Source organism: Vidua chalybeata, chromosome 5 (genome assembly GCF_026979565.1).
Source record: "Vidua chalybeata isolate OUT-0048 chromosome 5, bVidCha1 merged haplotype, whole genome shotgun sequence".
Classification (NCBI taxonomy): domain Eukaryota; kingdom Metazoa; phylum Chordata; class Aves; order Passeriformes; family Viduidae; genus Vidua; species Vidua chalybeata.
The window spans coordinates 43,538,281-43,561,481 of NC_071534.1; the positions used below are offsets into that span (position 1 = coordinate 43,538,281).

The 23,201-nt window shown below is 36.3% G+C and overlaps 1 protein-coding gene across 1 annotated transcript in view; it reads left to right on the forward strand.

Annotated features, from left to right (window-relative positions):
• Positions 1 to 23,201, forward strand: part of ADAMTS20 (ADAM metallopeptidase with thrombospondin type 1 motif 20) — an 86,786-nt gene that overhangs the window by 57,801 nt on the left and 5,784 nt on the right. Inside the window, exons 28-36 of the mRNA XM_053942672.1 lie at positions 241 to 417; positions 17,825 to 17,992; positions 19,206 to 19,379; positions 20,755 to 20,925; positions 21,600 to 21,800; positions 21,931 to 22,060; positions 22,215 to 22,309; positions 22,408 to 22,502; positions 22,877 to 23,010. Coding sequence (XP_053798647.1) covers positions 241 to 417; positions 17,825 to 17,992; positions 19,206 to 19,379; positions 20,755 to 20,925; positions 21,600 to 21,800; positions 21,931 to 22,060; positions 22,215 to 22,309; positions 22,408 to 22,502; positions 22,877 to 23,010 — 1,345 coding nt within the window. The remainder of the gene's footprint in view (positions 1 to 240; positions 418 to 17,824; positions 17,993 to 19,205; positions 19,380 to 20,754; positions 20,926 to 21,599; positions 21,801 to 21,930; positions 22,061 to 22,214; positions 22,310 to 22,407; positions 22,503 to 22,876; positions 23,011 to 23,201) is intronic.

Genomic DNA, 23,201 nt, shown 5'->3' on the forward strand with positions numbered 1-23,201 from the left:
CTGAGACTTTCTGCCGAAAATCTTGATAAACCATAAAAATGTAGTTTGGTAAAGGTTTTGGTGAGAGAATTACATAAGATTAGACTTTAAGTCCTTATGCTTGAATAGAATGTCGAGGGAATATGGAAATAAATGTATTTCCATAATAATATGGTGTACTGATTATTGCTATATATTTTGGTTTGATGGTATGTGATGATCTGTTAATAAAATTATTGCATATAAAATTCTGTGTTTCAGTGTACTCAGACTTGTGGAGATGGAATAAAGACAAGACTGGTGATTTGCCAGCTTCCCACCGGCCAAATGTTGGGTGATCAAAACTGTGAAATTCTAGACAAGCCACCTAACATGGCACAATGTAATGTGCATTCTTGCCCTGGTGATGTTTCTTGGCATCGGGGACCGTGGAAATCGGTACGATAGCATTCAATAATATTTTTTGCTTTCTTGTTCTTTCTGTTACTCTATTTTCCACTGTCTTTTAAGAGATTTTATGTCATTTTTTTATTTGATAACAGTGAAATAATAATGCATGTAGAATATAGTCAGTGTAGTTTTATACAGAAATTGTTCTTGAAGTCATAGAATTAAATGAGAAGCAGCCATTTCCTTCAGTGGGAATAGCATCATGGTCTGTAAAACATGATAAGGGAGTATTTTGAAAATTACCAGAAATCATCATAACTATAACAGTACCTAATAGGACTTCCATTTGGAAGGGTTACAATTTGATATGTGTTTAAATTTACAAGTTTATGCTGTAAATTATGCTGTAGTATTATCTATGTATTTATATTTACAAAAAGACCCTAAACTTTTTAGTGCGTAACTTTTTCCCTGTAGTATATTTAAGTATAAAACAACTCACATCCATGTAGATTATACTCTGCCATCAAACATTTTGCTCCATATTACTTGTACATTTGTGTATAAAAGGTTACATTAGTGGTTTTAAAATAGGGACTAATTAAAGTTATCTATGTATAATTATGTATGTAACTATAATATGTTATTGTCTACATGTCACTGTCTATTAATGTGTAAAAATGCCTACTGTAATCACCATTAATCTTTAAAATTGCCACTAGGAGATTGTTAACATACTGAAGTAATCATAGCAAGCTCTGCAGTATAGAGCACATTATAATTCCCAAGCTTTGAATTTGACAACAATATTGATTATTGTGCTAAATTCTAAGGGGAATAATGGCAATCAAAGGAGGTTGGATCCAGTTCTGGTTCCATCAAAATCAGCAAAATACCTGTCACTGACATCCCTGAGAGATGGTCTGGGACAACACTTGTCTGGGTTTTTTAATTAATGAAATTATATAATTTGTCTCTTTGAATTAATATGGCAGCATTTAAAACAATTGTCCGATTTCAATTATAACAATTGCTAATGTTTATATAAACAATTCTAATTTATTGCAAAGAGACTGTAAAATGTAAGTTTGATTTAATGGTTTCCCACAGTTATCTCTTTCTTCCACTACACAAAGCAGAGTTAGGGTTTGTGTTTAGGAGACACCAGAGTATCTTATTTAGCCATTTTCCAAATAATTAACAGTGACTCGCTAAATAGTATTCATCAGGTGCTGAGAAGACAAGCAGGGTTCAGCACACAATTGCCTTTGAACTCAATGTTTGTTTTCCTTTTAGATCAAGAATTATTCACCACCTGTTCTTTCCCTGAGTAATTCAGTTTGCCCTACATTAATGGATTACCTGTAAGGTCTTGTATGGTAAATGTGTATGGCTTAGTTCGATAAAGATTCTCATGTCCGTTTATTTCTCAAGGGACATAAAAAGCCATTTAAATCCTTCAAAAGCTAAGTTTAGAATGGATTCTATTTATCAGAGAGAGGCCTATTTCATATATAATTACAAGCTTTATGGTTAAGCCATAAAATATTTAATTTCATCACGGTATCTTATGCTGTAGAAAAAACCACAGCAGATTCAGGACATAAAAGCAGGCTCACATATTGAATATACTGTCATTTAAATAATTTAGCTAGTTTGAATGCTGCCAACACAGAATGCTGCCAACACAGAAATGTAGTTGTTGTTTTTTTGTGTTTTTTTTTTTTTTTCTGTTTAAGCAGAGCAGAATTTATTCATTTAGGATGACTGTTAGAAAGGAGCAGTAAAACTTTAGTCACAGGAACACTGTTGTAGCCTAGTACAAATAGCTTTTTTTAGACATGGTTGACTAGTGATTTGGCAATAGATCATGGCCCTGCTTATCTTACACATTTCTGGCATAAAATATGCTCTAATATAGAGAACTGTTAATGACTAGGTGCTCTCCGACTGTGAAGTTCCCAACCCTGTCACATCTACACTCACCCCCATCTCTATAAGATTGCAAGAACCAGACAAATAACTATTTATATTTTTCACAGAAGCATTGAGTAGTATTTCTGTGCCAGGTGAGCAATGCACTGAGCTTTTTTGTCTACTATTGGGATTCCAGTGTTAAACCGAAGCAGAAACTGTGATGCAAGACTAGATGATCTTAGAAGTCTTTTCCAACCTCCATGATTCTGTGATTCTAACTTCTTCCACTAGCTATCACTACATATTTGAGAAAAGAGGATTTTTAGCAGTATGCTTTCTAAGTACATTTGTTTTATTATAATTATAGTTATTGATTAATTTTACACAACATAATTAACATGAAACATATGTTGTAAATGCACAAAAGGGCCCTTGCAAGGAAGGTTCAGTTTATGATTTGAAGTCAGAATTTTGGTTGATTCTTTCTGCAGTTTAGCAGCTGTTGGCTGTTACACTTTATAGTTTCTGTCAGTGGCTACTGGAGTTGACCCTCACAAAGCTTAAAGGCTGTGTACTCCTCTCTTCCTGGTTTCTGCAGCTGTCCAAATGCATGTGAGGCAAGCAAATCTCAAATTCGAAAGGTTTCTACCTTTAATTTTTATATATTTTCAAAATAATTTAGGAAGCTTGGCCCAGAATTACACTTGAGTAATAGAATAAGCTATTCATATATGGGAAGACAATACCTTCAGGCTTTGCATAGCGAGGAAAGTTTGTTCACATTTTTGGACAAGAATGTTGATTAATTTAGGAGTTTGATCTAATTTTTGGCCTCCTATACTTTTTCAGTGCCTGCAAAAACCCTTGAAGATCCAGGTACCAAACAGAAAGGTTTCTGCTTAGGCAGTTGGTGGTAGCAGGTGATGTTACCTTGAAAGCTTTTTATTTCATTTGGGCAATCAGTTCTTGTAGGATTGTTGGTAGTTACCTAATTTTATCATGAAAATTTTAACCAGATATGTCTCAATTTGAAATATGTTTGGTTCTCATGCTTTCTTGTTTCTTAGAAAGAATAGATAGCTCCTTACAAAAGATAATTATATTTTGTTTGTATGAAATGTTTATAAAATAAAGGTTTTCATTCTTTTTCTTTTCCTCACTCTTAGGATTTGCATGTAATTCATAAGTATTACTTGTGATTTCAGAGAAAATAGGCATAAAAATAATGGATTATTTTCAAAGTTATCCTGAAGTCTCAGAAATGTGTTTCTTGCCATTTCTTACTGCCCTTCAGACACATGATGTAATATTCTTTAAACTGGCTGTCTTTCTGGTGCTTCAGCTTTCTACTTACTTGGTCCAGAATAATTTAGATGTAATTCTGTCTTTGCAGTAGTGGAAGAAATCTATTAGTTTCAAGTATATTAATCTATTTTTTAGAAATAATCCCAGTTCCCCTCCAGTGTTGTCACTGCCAGGCATCCCATTGACTTCTCCAGGAGCAGAAGCAGGCCAAACTTGCATGCGTAAAATATTTATGTTTTCATTTTAATGCAAAAATTCTTGCTATGTATGATAAGTGCCTTCATTCACTTTTTCTAATGTGTAAAAAGTATTTATATATTTTAAAATAATCTTTTATATTAAAAGGGAATTCAGAATCAGTGAACTTGGTTTTCAAAACCACCTTCAGTTTTTTACCTCTACTTCTGCTGCTGCCTAATGTTGAACTTCAAAATACCTCATTGCCAATACAGCACATTAAATTAATATCCCACAGCCTGAAATCTTGATGTTAGCATCTGCTATTCATTTTTTTAAAACTTTGGAAGTGGGAGGGGGGCCTTATCAGAGATAGCTGATAGCAGTTGGCACTGCCCAAATAATGTCATAAAACAGACTTGGGATAGTGAATTTTATTTCAGGTTATTGTGATAAAAATGAAAGAAAATACTTGTTTCCAAAATTCAAAAACAAAATATTTCTGTAATGTTCATTGAGAGGAAAATCTCCTGTTTGGTGCTATGTTGCCTCTATAGCTTGGAATAATAAATAAGTTATAATGTATGTGTAATAATTTAATTTAATGACTGTGACTTGTGTCTGTGAAATACAGTTGCATTTTAACCCTTCTTTTTCATGCATGTTGTGTGGCTTTGTGTTTATATTTATTGTGCTCTTTATTAAGGAATGTTAATGTTTAAAGCCCTTAAAAAATAAAGGGTGGGACAGGTACTAACCACTTTTGCTGAAAGTGAGGGTTTTCTTCAACCTGTGTGTTGAAATTAACTTCATACAATACTTTAGTGACATTGTTTTCATGGGGAAAGCTCTTATATTTGAACACAAAAAATAATATTGTTACTGATACAAGCAGCAGTTGATGCCATTGACTAACTGGACTGAAACAGACAATTGGCACATAATCTTTGACGGTAAAGCTCTTGAATCTTTTGCTGGAGCTGTAATTTTGTGGCCCAGTTGTCTCCCACTTAATGACAGACAAAACACAGAGAAGAATGAGGATCATAATACAATGCTCAGCTCTTAATCTCAAAGATGTAACATGGTTTTTACATTCCTAAAACACTTTTGGCAGGAAGAGGTTTGCAGAACTTTCAGACCTTCCACTTAGAAAGAAAACAAGTGAGAGTGGGACATAGTCAAATAAAAACCCCAAACACAAAACCCCCAACAGCCAGAATATAATGAAAGGAGAAAAGAAGCAGGTCATATATAATACCATGCCTAAAAACATTAAGCCATTTAATGAGAATGAAAGGAATGTGAAGCTACTAGTGTATTTATTAGAGCTTTCAGAAAATCTGAAGAGTTCTAGGTGGTCAGATCCTTGTGAAAATCATTCTGAGCTGCTTGTATGTGTGTGGCAGCTTTGAAAACCCCAGCCCATTTATGAGCTAAATGTTGGTTCAAAGTGGTTTTGGAACTCAGATTTAAAAGTTATTAAATATATATTAAAATATTAGCATTTCCAAATATTTGTGAGGGTCAATACATAAATATTTTTATTTCCTGGAATGGGTTAGGAAATGAACAATACGTTCTGTACTGAATGAGTTCCTAGTCCTTTCTTTAAAAACCAGTAATTGTGGGAGACTGGTGACTCCCCTAAGACAGGCTGTTCCATTGATCACTGTGTGTTCTAGTATGCATCCATGTATGGCCCTTTCCCTTCAGTGACAGCAGGATTAAACACTTAGATTTCCTACTGAATCAGTCCTTCAGAAGCTTCCATGCCTGCTTATGTAATGTTGGAAATATTGTTAGTAAATTGAAAATACACAGAAAAGTGATTTAGGTTGAAAGGAAACTGGATTTCAACATGTGAAGGTAGGTAAAATGTTGCATTTCTCACCCAAAATATACTCATATTTTCATGCTAAAATAATATTTAATATAGATTGGGGGGGTTAGGGTTAAGGAAACGAAATCTTGCGATTTCAATGAGGATCAATTTGGCATGCTTTGGTCCATATCTCTGCACTTCATGGCATCCCATGCCTTTGGATGGATTTCACTTTGGCCAAGATTTTTTTTTTTCAATATCCATGCTATTTCACTCGTATCTTCCCCTCACTGTTCTGTCGTCCTCCTTGATTTTTTCCCCTGATTTTGCAACATGTCTGAGGTTAGCTTTGGCATGTTTTGGTCCTTTTCACTGTCCCTTATTTCCTCATAGACCATTTTCTTGTAGTCAAGAAATATCCCAATTTTCTTTTTTTTATTCAATTGCATTTCATTTGCTTATATCTCCTCTTTTTATTCAATTGCATCTCATATGCTTATATTTCCAGAGTGTAAGTCCTTCTTTTCTGTTTCCAAGATTTCGTTTCCTTTTCTGAAATTTAATTCATTCAGTTATATTTAGTTAAGTGCCATAGGAAACGTTGTATTTTCTATGCTTCTGAGAAGTTTAAAAAATTTCTGACAATACTACACTGTTCCAGCACATATTGTTTTTATTTCAAGTTTTTTAAAGTTTAAATACAAAACCTTAGATTTTAATCAAATGAAAAAAAGATATGTTTTTTTTATAGAGCAGAAAGGCATACAGAGTTTATGCATTTGTCATTCCTTTAATTTCTGAGCTACTGTTTTGCTGTTGCTAACATGACAAAAACTGATAAATCAGAGTTTGCACTTGCTGGGATCCAGCATTTCTTTTGCTCATTTTTATATTTTTGCAAACTCAGCTGAAACAAATTAATCTACTGTTGTAGACAGTATGTCTATTGTCTTATGTCTACTTTTGTAACTGGTTAATTGAAAAGGCCCTATCCCTTAAGACAATAAAATGAAATTTTAAATAGTTAAAATATTACAAGAAAAGGCTTTTTAACTGTGCAACCCCTTTGTGAAAATGTAGCTTCCATAATATCATCCTCCATCATATTAAAAATGTGCTCCAACTTTCATTGTGAAGACCTGTGAATAAAATGTCCCTTTCAAGGGGCCAAAGTTACTTTTCAGTGAGAGTGCAGATTATGTCACTCCTGTGCATTTGTTCGGTTTTCCCCAGATTCACAGGAGACTGGAGGCTAACCTACCTGTGATAGAGTCTGATAAATTGTGTCCATTTATTGCTTTTTGGAAGCAATAAATGGATTAATTTTGGGTTGCTGTTTGGTTTTCATGGAGGCATTTGATCACAGCTGCTGGATGGACAGAGATACATCTGTTATTCTCTATTTGAAAAATGTGTCCTGAAATTTATCCATTTATTTGAAACAGATAAACCCCTGCATTTCTTTTACTCATGGTGGATTTCCTTAAGGTCTCCTGTCTCCATTTCTGCCAACCTTCTTTCTTGATGCTTGCACTTTACTCACTGCCTTCAGTGATGCTGCTTTCATGTATTTGCTTAGAAGTGTTACTAGTGCTACATGGCTATGGGGTGCAGAAAGATGAGTCTTGCTGAAGTCTGGCCAAGTTAGCAATTTGATGTCTGCGATGCTGTAATGGTGAAAGTGCCCATATGAAGCTTTTGCAGAAGGTATCAAAGGCACAGAGCAGGACTGCAATTTTGTAAATTTGACACAAATTTATACTTGTAGATTAGATTTTCAAAAAGACCTAGTGAGAGTCTAGCTCTGTTCCTGACTGCCACTGATTTCAGAAGGAAAGGCAGAATTATTTGTTGGGGGTGTTGGTTTTGTTTTTTAATTTACTAATGTTTCTGTATTTTTAATTGTGATTTGTCTCAGTCTGTTGTATACGTCATTCAACTGAAAGATGATAAAAGGTACACATGCCAGATAAGTTGCTGCAGGAATGCTAGCTGAACACAGTAGTTTATATGTTCTCTCACTCCCAGCAATTAATAAGCTCATCTTACTTTTCATTGTTTTAATATGTACTGTCATGAATGATAGTTTCAATGTTGCTTGAATGAGGGCTGATGGTAAAGCTTCTAGCACAGATACATGCAGAACCTTCAGTGACAAATTTAAGACTGCACATGAGGTAGCTGAGCCTGCCAAATGGCTGCTGAAAGGAGGCAGAAATACCTCTTGGTTTCCTAATTCTCAGGTGGTAACCAGACAAAGAGGACTCAAATCAAGAGCATGTAAGGCAGGAAGATTAACTAGACAATACAATTTTTACTCCAATTGAGAGATGAAATGGAAGATATAAAGGAAGAGATAAATGAGATAGCAACTATGGTGCGTCACCACTGTTGAATGAGAACTCATAAAAATAAGATTATTATTTTTAAATTTCCACCCACCTTAACATCTCCATAATCCATTGTTCTTGTGTTATTGCAATAGCTAAAAGCTTGTTTGAAAGTCTAATAGTGTTATATGAGTCGTGTAGGTAAAACAAAGAGAAGATTGCTGACTGGAAAAGCTCAGTCTCATTTATGAATACATGTAGACACTGTAGGAATACAGGGCACAGTGGAGCCTGTCTGAGTATCACAGTAGGAGGGGGAGCTGAGCATAGTAGCTCTTGGAGAGCTGGTCTGCCCACGAGTATGGTCTGGTTTTCAAATGCTCTGTAGTTGTCATCAAGAAGGATTTCAGGCTTTAGGCAGTGATGGGCAGAATAGTGGTGTTCATCCTGAGGTGGAAAGACATGATAGGACTTTCAAAGATGGATCATCTGTTTTATTTGTTCTGAACTTGGAGAAAGGGATAGTATTTGAGATGTCAGAAAGGTAGGCCAAATTAAGACTTACTCACAAATCTAACTGGAATGAATAAAAGATATTCTGTAGATTATCGAGTGGAATCTCAAGGGTTCTGGTTTTGATTTTTTCCAACAGCTGCAAAGAGTATGGTTGTTCATCTGACATCCAGGCAGATTGCCATTTTCTGGCAGTAAGGATACTGCCAGCTGCACTGGACAAAAGAATTCAGACCATGTGGTATCAACTTAAAAAAATATCATCTAAAGTTTCTCAGCATCATCAGCAGAGTGTGGCTTCTTCAGATGTGAAATCCTTTTACCTTCAATGTATGTGCTGGTGGTTCTGTTTTAATCAGGATGTCTTTATTTTTAAGAGGAATAGCACATTCCTAGTAGATGCTAGATATATCCTCTCACAGGAGTTTTTCCTTCCTGTTATCCACATCACTCCTAAAATCTGTCTTTAATCCTCTTTATTCCTCCATCATTCCTGCTTTTTCTGTGTTCATATGTAGATGTATGAAGCTTCTCATTTATGTCCATCTGATAAACAGATATACTTCAGCATGCTTGGAAAATGTTTTTTTGGAGCTTTTTGTTAACCTTAAGATGAAAGCTGAAACAAAATTATCTAAAAAGGAGTCCAATAGAAGCAGCTTTTTTATGGAGCATACAGTGCTCAGTCCTGACAGAAAAGGTATGGCTGGGGACAGTGGCCAGGTTAGATGACCTCAGAGAGTCAGGGCAGTCTGTGTGCTCAGCTGCCACTTGCAAATAGCTGTGAGGTTGTACTGCAGTGCACTCTGTTGTTAACATCCCCAGTACACACCTGGAAGCCTCAGAAAACAATGTGGATGGTAGAAACTTGGTGTGTGCCTGCTTCTCAGCTTGTTATACAGCCAGGATATGTAGGTAGACTGAAAGGGGAAAAAAAGTTCCTCTTGGGCTGACTAGAGAAAAGGATCACTGCCTTCTTTTGTTTCTGAGTTAAAAAATTCCAATATTAGATGATGATACTTGGAGCAGATTGTCCTCTGGTCCATTCCACTCAGGGCAGTGGGTAACGGCAGTTCCTTTGCACAGGGACTGTCCTTCCTGAGCTGCTGTGCTGAAGAGAATGGCTTCTGAAAAGTAAACTTTAAAATTTCCCTCATAAAAGATAATGAGAACTGACCTTCAACAATACTTTCCATTATGAAAGTCATGTGTACTACACCACACTTGTGATTTTTTTAATCAATTACAAGTAATTGAGGTGAAATCACTGGGGAGGTGTCATGAAAGGTGATCTTCAAATATAAGCTTTTGAAGTAACACTACAAATAAGTTTAAATCAGAGCAGTACTCTTACTTGAAAGCTATCTGTATACAGAAGAGATGTTATCATAAGTACTGCAATTCTGATAGAAAAATAATATCCAATGATACTTTCTGGATGAAGTTTAATCCAACATTAACTAGAAAGACATTGCAATCTGCAGAATCTAGTTATAAATAACTCAGGTCACAGAGGAAGGCTTTCTTCATATATTAGAATAAAGTGGCTCTGGGACTCTCAAGCTTGCCTACATGTTTCTTTGTAAAAATATCCTGACAGCTGACAGCAATATATGGCTTATATTGGATGGATAAGTTTGCAAGGTTAAAAATTAATTTGTGTAAATTAGATTGTGTAAATTTTTTTCTTAATAATTAAGGTGAGGCATGATGATTGTGGAACCATAATCCACGTTTAGCAAGGATTCAGAATGGACTACCAGGCAGCTCTAACAAGTACATTGAGGATTCAGTCTTGGACAGATAATCCAAATCTATTTTTTAGTTGATAGTACTTGCAACAGGTAAAAAGTATGCCTTTTTTGTGGCATAGAACTGGCAGCTTATACTGTGAAGTCTCACTGTAGAGCTTGAACAGAAGAATACCCACATTTTTGACCTCCCTCTGCCTAAAGCCTGGGAAAGAACTAAAGATGAACTTCATGCAAGTGAGAGTGTAGCATCCCTGTCATTGAAGACAAGACTGACAAACTGCTGTCAGGAATGGTCCATGTATAGCTGATTCAAACTGAGAAGCATCATGGATTGGATGATATCTGTAGGTCCTTCCTAGCCTAGCCTTCTTCCCTTCCATTTCTATAGTTGCAAATGCAAAGTTAGAAAATTGGCAAAGCAGACATACAGACTGCAAATGGAAGGAGGACTTAAATCAAGCTAGCTTCTGAACGTCAGAGAAATGTGATACAACACTGAACTTTTGAAATCAAGCCATACTCAAAGAGAGAACTTAAAAATTCTTCACTGTAACTTCTGTAGGTGACATAGGTGTAACTTAGATGTAACAGTAAATAACCACACATTTCTTGGAGTTCAATCTACTCTTTCTCAGGAGTGAAGGAATGTTTGATCCTTGATCCTTTCTGGGTGCATGAGCTAATGGTATAAATGTTTGTACTTGTTTTAGAAAAGAATTACTGACTCTGAATCAAAGAATTCAGTAGGATCTAATTACAGAGTCTGTGTTGCTTCTTAACAGTTGTCAACATACTTAAAGGAACGGACAACTATTTGAGTGCTTTTATCTGAAAAATGCATATTGTGCTCAAGCATTGCAAAAACCCCTGGGAAGATGAAGCAAGCAGAGGAGGCAAACACAAGAAGATCTAGATCTAATACAGCAAATGAGAAGTTGAAAGTAATTCTCAACTAAGCAATGCTCAAAGTATTGTTTTATTAATTGTGCAGTTGTGATCCCACTCTACTTCTAGAATATTAAGAGAGTCCAAACAGGCTTTTGGGCCAATTAGAGATCATCAAAATACAGACTGCCAGAGAATTCAAGCAACTACCATGTTTAATACCATTTTAAACTGAACTTCCTGACCAGTCACAAAAGCCCATGACCAAAAAAAAAAAAAAAAAAAAAAAAAAAAAAGGCAAAAAAAGGAAGAAAATACCTTTTAATATTTATAATATGTTTTATCCTTTTTCAGTGCTGCTGTTGTGGCTTAGCCCCTGTAGGCACTGATCACCACACAACCACTCCCTCCTTCCCCCTTGATGGGATGGGGGCAAGAATTGGAAGGATAAAAGTAGGAAAACTCATGGGTTAAGAAAAGTAATTTTTACAGGTAAAGCAAAAGCTGCACAAAAAGGCAAAGCAAACCAAGGGATTCATTCACCACTTCCCATGGACAGGCAAGTGTTCAGCCATTCCCAGAAAAGCAGGGCTACATCACGCATGATCATTTTTTGGGAAGGCAAATGCCATCACTCCACATGCCTCTGCTTCATCCCTCTTCCCCACAGCTTCTACTGCTGATCATGACATTACTTGGTCTGAACTGTGTCCCCTCAAAACTTTTGCACCTCCAGCCTCCTTGCTGGCCTTGATGCTGTGTGACACTGTTCAGCAATAACTGAAATATTCATGCATTTTCAACACTGTCTTGGTCACAAATCGAAAAGCTTGCACTAGCTACTACTGAGAAAATTACCTCTATCTTCCAGTCACCCATTTATATTTTAAGTCTCTGTGTATCTAATACAAATACAAAAAGAAACTATTACATATTTTCCATTTACTGGTCTGTTTTTCAGTATCCAGAAGCTCACTAGGTTACCAGCTAAACTACACAAAGCACTTCTTTAAAGAAAAGGTTAAGAAAATTTGATATAGAATACACCAAATAATACAAGGTCTTCAACTTTTCAATGAATAATAATAGCAAAAGTATCAAAAAGCTTTTAGAGAAATTGCATGTCTGCTGCAGAAAGAGCCCTAATTTGGTAGGAATTGATGATGGCATGCCTGTCTGAGAGTCCATCTGTGCCACAGAAAGCATGAATTTTGTCAGGCTGATCCCTGCAGAACTTTATTACTATGAAGAAAACACAAACAGATGAATCCTAGTTACCAGTGTTATGGAATGACTTTGAACAATAGTAATGAAATCCAGCTTTTTACTGCAGATTTATGTTTTTAAAAGAACATGACATATGGGAAATATTACTTTATCCAATGTTGAGACAAGTGCTAGAATTTCTGTGTAAAGTGGTTACAGGATGGGGTTTTTTCAGTTTGCATTTTTTAAGGAAATGTTCATATTTCATCTGAGATTTAACGTTCTTATGGACTTTTTCTTCCTACATGGTTAATCTGCAGAAAATATATGGAAAATTGTGCTCTCTCTCCATAAACCTCCAATTGTGTGGAATGTCATACAAATGAAACCACATCATAGACAAACTGAGCTATGAGCACCACGCTCAAGTAGTCAAGGACCATGTTCAAGTTTGAGTGGAAGGTGGTCAAGCAGCCAGTATTACTGCAGTTGTACTTTCCCTGGCCAGGAGAGTGGAGCCTTGGGAAGATCAGATCAGGGTGGGCACCAAGCAGTGAGAGGACCATATTCCATGGAGGGTGTGTAACAACACATTAGGAGCTTTGAGAAGGAACACAGGCACATGCAGGGGAAAGTTCAGCCTTGTAAGAAATGCACTGTGGGCTCGATGCACTAAGAGGACAGGAGTGGCTTCCTGAGCACAAAACAAGGCTTTGGTCCTGCACCAGTGAGAATTTGACACTTCTAGGTGACGTTACAGAGCTGAAGGAAAGCCAGGCAGGCAGGTGTCTTAGGTCAGTGTTCAGTATGCAGCTCTCTAAAGAAAATACTGACTGGTGGGGTTAGAGGTCAGTGCAAGACATCTCCCTGTAAACTGCATTTAGATGCCTTTAGGCACTTCAAATCCCACTTGGATCTTCTATGGAATCTATATTTTCATTCAAGGAACTGAGCAGGATCTATGCTCTGTCCTTAACAGAAATGCAAAGACATTCCCTATTTGATATTGGTGAAACATTTTTATTCAGCATTTGAGTGATTTGGTGTTCTGTCTTTGCTATTTGTTCTCTGTAATGGAGGACAGGAAACACCTACTTGGTCAGGAGTCTCCCATGAGCTGTGTATTGGACTGTTTTCAGGATGTTAATTGTCCTTATGGGTTTGTAAAGCACTGAGCTGGCCAATCTGTTAAAAATATTGTGCATGCATGTAGAATTAGACTGTTTTCACTTTTTAAGATAACTTTTTTAAGGTTCTTGGCTGTGGCTCAAGGCAATCTAGGTGCTTCTTTAACTGATATGTTTGCAAGGCTTTAAGAATAAAAGTCCTCAAATCACTTGCCTAAATTTTATCGATGTCCCAGTGAAATTGTAAAGAATCTGGTCCTTAGAGATATTTAGGTTTCTATTCCTCACACTGTGCTTGGTGGGAGATAGTCACTGCAGCAGATGTACAAATCTGGCACTGTGGAACCACTCTGACGTGGGCAAGAGCAGCTCCATGAAATTCCAGGAGATGCAGCACTTGGCTGTAACAAAGCACTTAAAGGCACGTGCTGCAACAAAGCTGCTTAAAGGCACATCTTAGTTTAGTGCTTTATTTGTTTTTAAGTTTTGGCAATTATATTTAAGCAGAAGTTTACAGATGCTTAATATCTGTGGGGTTTTCTACCTTTTAAAAGCATCAGGAGTTTCATTCCTTCAGAGCAAAACCACATTAATATAATGAATTAAACATCTGCATTCTTTCATGAATTAAGTAAAAACAACACCCAAACAGCCAAAACACAAAACAACAACAAAAACAAACAAACAAAAAACCCCACAAAAAATCCCGAGTTGAAAAGCTCTTAAGTTGAAACCTGTAAGAGGATGGAAGTGAATCACTTCTTGCGGAGTGACAGTCCTTTTTTCCACTGCAAGATCTATTCAACAGAATGTTTGGATACATGTGAACAGAGAATCAGAGCTTGATGAATATGGGAAAAAATGAGATAGCAAATCTATATGCAAAAATGTCTCTGTACACTTTTAAGGATTGAATGCATTTAATGTTTTTTGATATAGTCCCAACATGGTGAACATGTCTTTTTAAGTTTCAAACATAACATTAAATTAATACGGAGTGAAAATCTCCCTGGAAAAAGTTACTTAAATGTGGCTATTTACTTGATGTGAGTTAGTGATATTTTGTAACTTTTTGTCTTTTACAGCAAATAAAAAAATAAATCAGATGACTTATACACGTTACATTACTGAAAAGATACACTATAGTCCCTATATTTTTTTAGTTTTTAAAAATACAAGCATTCTTAAAATAATTGAAAGTATTTTCTGCCTTCAGATTTTAAGAATCTTTTATCTGTGTTTCTGCATTTTTGCATTAAGATACCTAGGTTTCAGCTACTTTTAATCATCAAAGCGAAACAGTATTTAAGTGAAATATTTGTAATAACGATTCATAAAGCCTCTGTTATTTTTAACATCTAAGCTGTTTCCTTTCTGAACTCCCTCTTTTAATTCCTGTATTCTAATTACAAAAGTAGAACATCTTTATAAAAGAGATGCAGGCATTTCTCTGGAACTGGTAATAATACCTTCTAATAAATTAACACAAAAATCTTTAGTTTTTTTCTTTAGAAGTAATAGCATAAATTATAAAGATCAAATAAGGACATTTAAATATAACAGAGATATAACTCAGTTGAATTTGAACCAACAAAAAGAAAAGAAACAGGCCAACCACAGAAATTCAGATCAAGTTCTCACCTGTGTAGAAGTAATGTAATGCTGTATCTAGTTAGTAGATATATGGGAAGATCTTTCTAAGTCTGAGATTCAGGATAAGACATGTCTTTGCATAGTCTATTGCTGTGAGCAGCCATGAGCCCTGTGCAATAAATAAAACTTCTGTTGAAAAGAAGATATCTGCATAAGGTATATAAACAAAGATGTGTATCTGCTGAAAAGTGTTGTCCTGGTACTTAATGTTGAGGGCAACAAATTAGAGTGAGACTGTGCTGTGCTGGGAGATTCTTCTGTGCTGTGGTAGCCTCGCCTCCTGAAGTGGAGACTTCTTAGGAGAGTTTTTTTGGTTGCAGCTCTTGCCTGGAATGCTGTCTCCACAAGGCCTCTCCTGGGAGCTCTCTGGAGCCTTATTTATTCTGCAGAGGAGGCCATTGAGGAAGGAGGGACATGTAGGATTTTTCTGACACATGACAGGTGGAGGTTAAGTAGCTCTGTGCTGCGCCTCACTTCCTGCTAAAGAATTAAAGGGAAAAACATTTACAGTTTAGGGGTCCTTCACGTCTATAGTTTATGTCTGAACTTCTTGCAAAAAAGCTTTAAGAGAAGGTAGAGTCAATTATCAGATAGTAACAGTATTTTAGTTTTTTATGTAAGTTATCATGCCTGCTTTGATAAATAAATCCTCTGAATTCAGAGCTAAGTCTTCTGAAAGGGTTTTATAATGATATGATTTAAACTTTTTAAGTTTTCTGACCTACATTAGCCATATATTAAAACTTCAGGTATTTTTTGTTCTTTTACTATCTCAAAGTATTTTCCAAATTAATAAAACGTAAATTGTAAAACTACAAGAACATGATATTAAAAAGATACATTGAAAGGTTTTGCTGAGAGCAAAATAATTTAATTTAGAAACAAGCATTCTTTTTATGAAGATTTTAGAGTACACATGTAAAAGGCAAACTGTGGCCAAATCAGTGCCCTTATACTTTTTGTAAATATAGTTGCATAAGAGAAATATGCCAGCCATTTTATTTTGTGACAAATGTATTGCTTCATTCTGCAAAGTTTTAATTTTAAGCACAGTGGCAGTTTCAATTAAACCTTTAAGAATATACATATAAATGTTTAAAGACATATAAATCCATGTAATATTGAGGACAACTGAGTAAGATGAGATTCTGTTTAACAAACTGTTAAACATAAGTGTTTCTTACCTAGCAGATTAATTTATTACAGCTGCTTGTTCTCTATTTTAAAAACTTTTATCCAGCTATTGTTCTCAGGCAAATGTTTACCAGGTTTTGTACTAAAAGCTGAATGACCCAAACTTAATTTCCTGAAAATAGAAGACATATGTTTTAAAAAATGTTTTGTTTAGTTAGCGTGTAATGCTAATGATGTAGTTGATGATGATGTGACATAACGGGAAGAGAAATATCTTCATTGCTTTTGAGGAAAGTCTATATTTAATTTTTTTTTCATATCCACTAAAAAATTCAATTTTTATTGGACTATTATTTTACTACCTGAATTAATTATCTTCCCATAGGAAGTGCTTTTTCAAGCATAAAGTAAAGCATGGATGAAATCCTGGAACAAATTAAGCATGTTCTCTTTCCAGACAGAAAAAAATCGTCTCCGTTGATCTAAGCTTTTTAATAGGAGGGTGTAAAATACTTAAGGAAATATGACAAAATTATGACAGTATTTAAGAAGGAAATACTAAAGTACTTATACTCACGTTGTTCATGGTTCAAGAGAAATCAGCTTGAGTAGCCACCTAATGTGGAAAAAGTTCAGATGTTTGACTTCCTTCTTTGACTGAAAGCTCCCTAGGTCCTGTAGCCCTACTCTGTAGGTGTATAGGAGGGCCCTGATGTGATGAATCAAAACCTCACTGATCAAACCTCAATGAAGTCCAACAGCAGTCCAGCAATTTAGCAGAGGAATGGCCATTTCTCCAGAAAAGCCTGATCCATCAGGCACGCTGTAGTCTCAGCTAGGGCACGCTGCCAGGGAGGGCTTCACAGAGCGAACCTGCAGCCCTGACAGTTTGACATTCGAGGGAGGGATGGAGGCAGTCAGGAAGGCAGGCAGGAAGGCAGGCAGGAAGGCAGGCAGGGAGGGAGGGAGGGAGGAAGGGAGGGAGGGAGGTCCTAGAACCAGCTCTGTAAATTGTAGCAGCTTTCTGGAGAAAATGGGATACTGGGGAGGGGGGGTGGGGCAACGCCGCACCTCCAAGGACCACACTTAAACTGGTGATGTGTACTTCATACCTCTTCTCTTGCCTATTTGCTACATACCATAAGATATCCAAAGCTCATGGAGGGGAGTTGCCAAGCAAACATGACTTTGTTGTTGCCTATTAGCTAGAAACACACATAGCCATGATATTGCATTTTCCTTTCTTTGGTGCTTGTGATAAGCATCGTGCCTACATGAAAATAGCAACACACATGCTGGAAACAGCTGCTAGAGCATGTTCTTGTGAGATCATAGGTGACATTAGCAGCAAGCTGTCTCCTGCATGGATATGGATGGCTGAGCGCAGGTATTTCTCAATGATGACATCAATGAATGAAGAAGATGTGAGAGATTTTTGGCACCTGATCTGTAATGCTCAGTATGAGACAGCTTACAGAGCAGTTTCAGACACGTACAGCAGATGTTGTGTCATAATACAGAAACTCCTGTAATTGCTGAGTCCATTTTGAGTGAGGCCACAGCTTCTTCTGGTTTTCTTATTGCTCTGAGATTTTTAGCAAAGTAGTGAAATAACACTTCTCTTTTCAGTGTTCTGTTTCCTGTGGAAAAGGTTTGAAGTTTCGTGATGTGCATTGCATTAACAGCTTCCAAGCAAAAATAGGAGAAGACAACTGCAAACATTTGAAAAAACCACGAATATACAAAATATGTAGAGCTGGAAGATGTCCTTCTTGGAAGGCCAGCAGATGGAAAGAGGTATGTAAAAGCTTCCATGATTACGTTCTCCATGAAAGCGCGAGACAATATAATTTTCATGACACACTGCTTCAGTGGGAATAATTGTCAGTACACACATCACAATGACATTTGCAAATTAGCAAGTACTTAATTGTATTTTTTTTTCTTTCTTTCTTTCAAGAGTAATGAAAAATAAATGTCTGTGAAAACTGAAATTATTTGCTAATCTGAATTTTGTACTGAATAGCTACTTAGGACTTTCCTCATCTTACCTTGTAAGTTAACAGTGAATTTTAAAATTTACTTCTTACCTTCTGCAATGAATTCAGTAGTATCACTAGTTGCTATCTTAGTCTAAACAGTGAAATGGAGCCACGTTTGTGGGAAAAGGACAAGAAAAAGGGCTCATGGGCACAAATACTGGACTTTTCCTTGGTTTGATCTTATAAAACGTCTTTCACCTTGTTGTAAAATTGTGTGTAACTGAGCACATTGCAATATTTTGCATTTCTCTCACTCTTTCAGCACAAAATTCCCCACATTGGTAAAGACACAGTACCACTCTCCACATTTTGGCCACCCTTGGCAGAACAATATGAACTTTATGATTGAGCTTGGACTTTTAGGTAGGCTTTAGGATATATAATAGTGCTTCTGCCTAGGCTAAAAAGGAATTAGGTTTATCTCAGCAGGCATTAGTGGCATAGTGAAACTTCTTTGGCCAGGAAGGAGGAAAAGAGACATTTGGCATTTAAGATCTTCAGGGTTCAAAATTCTTAGTACTACCACAAAAGATAGTGTCCTCAGAATATTACACTTTTTGCAAGATTTTTTAACCTGAAACACTGAATTTTTTTTTCTTTTATTGTAGTATTTCCAACAGACAAGACTGTTAGTCTCTAATAAAGACAAGATGTAAACTCAGAGCTTCGACTGTTGATCTTGCAAAAATGTAAACTTTTGCTTTGCATATGTCTATAGTCATTGTCCCTATCGTGAATTAGTGTAGGCAGAGAGCTCTGTTAGGTACCTCAGATGCAATTATTTTCTGTATTTTTAAAATGTTTTAATTGTAGTTTTGCACTTTCAACATAAATTTCTTCAGGTATTATATCACAAGGGCTGCAACGTATATCTTAAATAATATCCTAAGAATTTCTAATGACAGCTGTACACCCTTGTGGGAATTGTTTCGTTTTGTAGTGACACAACTAATTTTGATCAATTTTAGTGCTCTGTATCCTGTGGAGTGGGGATTCAGCAAAGGGACATCTCCTGTCAGGTGACAGGCCTGGGGCGGGTGAGTGATGCAATGTGCAGCCATGACCTGCGCCCCGCCAGCACAAGGCACTGCCAGCAGCCTGCCTGCCTTCTGTACCACTGGCTGGCACATGGATGGGAAAGTGTAAGTAAGGTTTTTTACTTGTATGACTTAATTGAGTTATGTAATATATATATATATATAATAAGCTTGGGCTTTCTGCTATTTTAAATTCCCCCTCCCACCCACCCCCCCCCACACACACACACATTTGGATACATTTCTAGTAGCTATTATGCTGCAGAATAACAAATGACCATGCTGGAAATTTTGAAGGTCAGGCTTGCAAAACTTCAAAAGTGACAAAAAATGTCAAAGACTTTATTTATACTCTCTTTTTATAATCTCTACAGGATTTGCTTGTCTATTGTTGTAGACAAAAACTCTGATGGAGTTCCGAGCAGGTACTTATTGATAGGACTGTTTCTACATACTTCCCTACATAGTGCATAAGATGTTTAATAAATCCTTATTATGAAATATCTTTTTAAAAAGCAGCTTTTTAAGAACAGAAATGCAGCAGAAATGTCATGTGGAAGTAACCACCATGGAGATAAAATCTTCAGACAACAGTGTTTATAAGAATTTCTGTATGGAAGATTTAAAGCATCTTAAAAACATGAAGCATCTTTTCTTGTTAAAGAAAATGAGATTTATTTAGCTTTTTCTTGTTAAAGAAAAGATAAAAAGCTAAATAAATCTCATTGTATTCCTACCAAAGAGGAAGCAAGATAAGAAAATAAAACTCAGCATTCTCTTAACAAATATGCTTTTCCATATTTAAGAAAGATACCTTCAGGAGAGAGCTGTCATTTCTAAAGGTGTAATTACTATTTTCTACATGCTAAAAATTGAATAACTTTTGATATTTTTGCAAACATGCAAATATATAAAGATGGGGAAGAGAGAAAAAACAAAAATTATGTATAATACCTGAAATGGTGTGCAGAAGAGCCTTTCTCTAACATTAAACAAAAAACATTTTGTGCATTTGTGTCATATTAATAATCTGACAAGCTAAATTTTCTAGGCTCTCCCTCTCCTCGTCCATCTCCCTCTCCCTCTTGTTTTATTTTCAAGATCATCTTGTTTTGTTTTCAGGACCAACTTATTCTTTTCAGATTTCTCTGAAATCTTTTTCTGTCTCTTTCCTTTTCATATGGAAGGGCTTTTACACTCAACCTGTCATCTTGGCTTGACATTTTCATTTTCTCCTCTGTCTCACCCAACAGTTACTGTGTCATTGTTATTATAAGCTGTTGATTTTTTTCAGCTGATTAGAAGTACTTGAACACTGAAAACAAAGGAAAATACTCTGATTCAGTGAATAATTTAGTCTGACATTGATAGCAGATGTCAGAAGGTATTGCTGTCTGGGTTTTACTGGTGTGTGACAATCAGTAGGTAACTTAATTCTGTAAATGTCTAGTTAAACTGTGATTGATTTTCTCACTTCTAGTGCTCAGCATCATCTAGAAGAAAGGAAATATACCGGAAAGTAAAATGTGTGAATGAAAACCAGTTCCAAGTGGATGAAAGCTTCTGTGATCCTGCTACAAAGCCTCCATCATCCAAAACCTGCAGAGTATCTCCCTCTAAATATGTTGTGCTTACAGGAGAACTGTCACAGGTACACTAATTGTACTGCTCACACATCCTTTATATATCTTTACATTTAAGAATATTATATTCCTGTAAAATGTAGGTTACATGTGGGGAGAAAAAGAGAAGTATATTTGCATTTGAACATGGCTGTCTAAACTTTCTCACATTGACCTTCCAAGTCAGCCATGATTTACTGTAGAGGCTGTAAGTCCTCCCTTAACTACCCAGGACCTGTGATCATTAACTAGAGGAGAGCTGCCCCTACCACAGGATTACTTTGCTGGTTCCCAGGAAACTCTCTTGCAAGGTGACCTCACTGAAGTAACCAAAAAGCTTTTCCTTGATTTCAGTGAAGTGTTTGATCAGTGCTTTGTTTCCCTTGCATGTCTGCATGCACTGCCTGTGTATGCATGTCTGTGCATATATCACAGCTGAGAGTGAATGACTGTCTGGACACGTGTCACAGCTCTCTGGAACATCTGAGAAAAGGGCACCATGGGGCTTTGTGGCTCCTTGCACATGGACCTATTGCAGACCTTCACTTCTGCACACTGACGTTCCAGCCCAAGGTGGCACACATCCAATGACAGGCTTTTGCCAGAGCAAGGCTCAGAGCTGACTTACCTGTAATGCAATTCTGCAGAAATGTCACAGAAACTTTCACAGAAATTATGTCTGTGCCTGGGGATTTTATTTCAGTGCTCAGAGAGCTGTGGGTTTGGTTACCAGCAGAGGATCCCGTACTGTGTTGGAATCCACTCTGTCCAAAGTCAGCACATCCATGGCCTTCGGACTGTAGCGTACCGAGAATGCCCGGTAGAGCCATCCCCGTACATTTATAAATGCAATGTCAAAGGATGCTCACAAGCAGCTACGTGGACAGTGGGGAAGTGGACCACAGTGAGTACAGATGTGCAAGCTCATTCTTATAGCTGCCTCTAGCATGAATAAATGCCAAGAATAACTTGCTGACATGGTATTAATTATTTGCTTCTTTCTAAACCGAGTCTTAATGGTTATCTCTGTCTAGTGCTCAGCGTCTTGTGGAGTGGGGATAAAGCAGAGAACAGTAGAGTGTATGACTGAAAATGGCTTATCTAGTGACTTGTGCCTGCCACATTTAAAACCAGATGCCAGAAAGATCTGCCATGAGAAAGAATGTAAGTGATAGCTGTGATTTTATGCAGTTAATATTTTCCCAGGTTACTTATATTAAAGCTATAAATATATTTGGAGTGCAATTATGGAAAACTAAGTCCTAAAAGTAAGCTCTGTTCCTGAAATATTAATATGATTTAATCGTTCATTTTGAAGGTGAAACTCTTACCACCTGCAAAGATATGCAGATAAAAAACGGGATTAGAAAGGATGGTGAATACCTACTTAACGTTAAGGGGAGGATGATAAAGGTACTGTTAATATTTACAAGTTTTTATGAGTACATATTTTTATGAAATAACACTTTTCTAGTAAAGATTTTGCTAAAGGGTTGCATTTTCTCTCCCAGATTTATTGCTCAGGCATGCACTTAGAAAATCCCAAAGAATATTTGACATTGGTAAAAGGTGAAGCAGAAAACTTTTCTGAAGTATATGGATACAGGTACAGAAGTGGTTTTGTAACTTTATGAAGTGCACTTATTCCTTCCAAAATAAAAGAATAAATTAATACTTACTTTTTGTGAGGAATATGAGTAGGATTTTTTCCCTTGATTTTCTGTTTTAAATATCCAGGTATGTGAGCACACATACAGAAATGTGGATACTTCCAGCCTGAAATTATGTTACTTGTACTAAATTGTTAATTTTTTCCTGTCTTGACTTTGGTAGAAATGACTTGGATCCACATTAGTGTTTCAGTTGAGCTGAAAAGTTGTTTAAAGGTTGTTTAATATTTTTATGTGACATAGTGCAGTACACTTATTTTTCACTGTGATATTATATTAAGGAAAAATCTCAAAATTTTCTGTTCTTTAGGTTGCAGAATCCATATGAATGTCCTTTCAATGGAAGCAGAAGGCAAGACTGTGCCTGTCGAAATGATTACCTTGCAGCTGGCTTCACAGTTTTTAGCAAAATAAGATTTGATGTAGCTTCTATGCAAATTAAAAGTAAGTATTTTGTTAGTTTTAGCCAATTTCAGCATTCTGTTGAAGTTGGATGTGGTCACAATTAGCCAATTACTATTTTGATCCACTTACAGATCCAGCTGTGCCATTGTGGGGCAAACAAAGTTCTTATTTAATTTAAGAATTCAATGTCAAAAAAAAAAAAAAAAAAAAAAAAAAAAAGAACACCACTA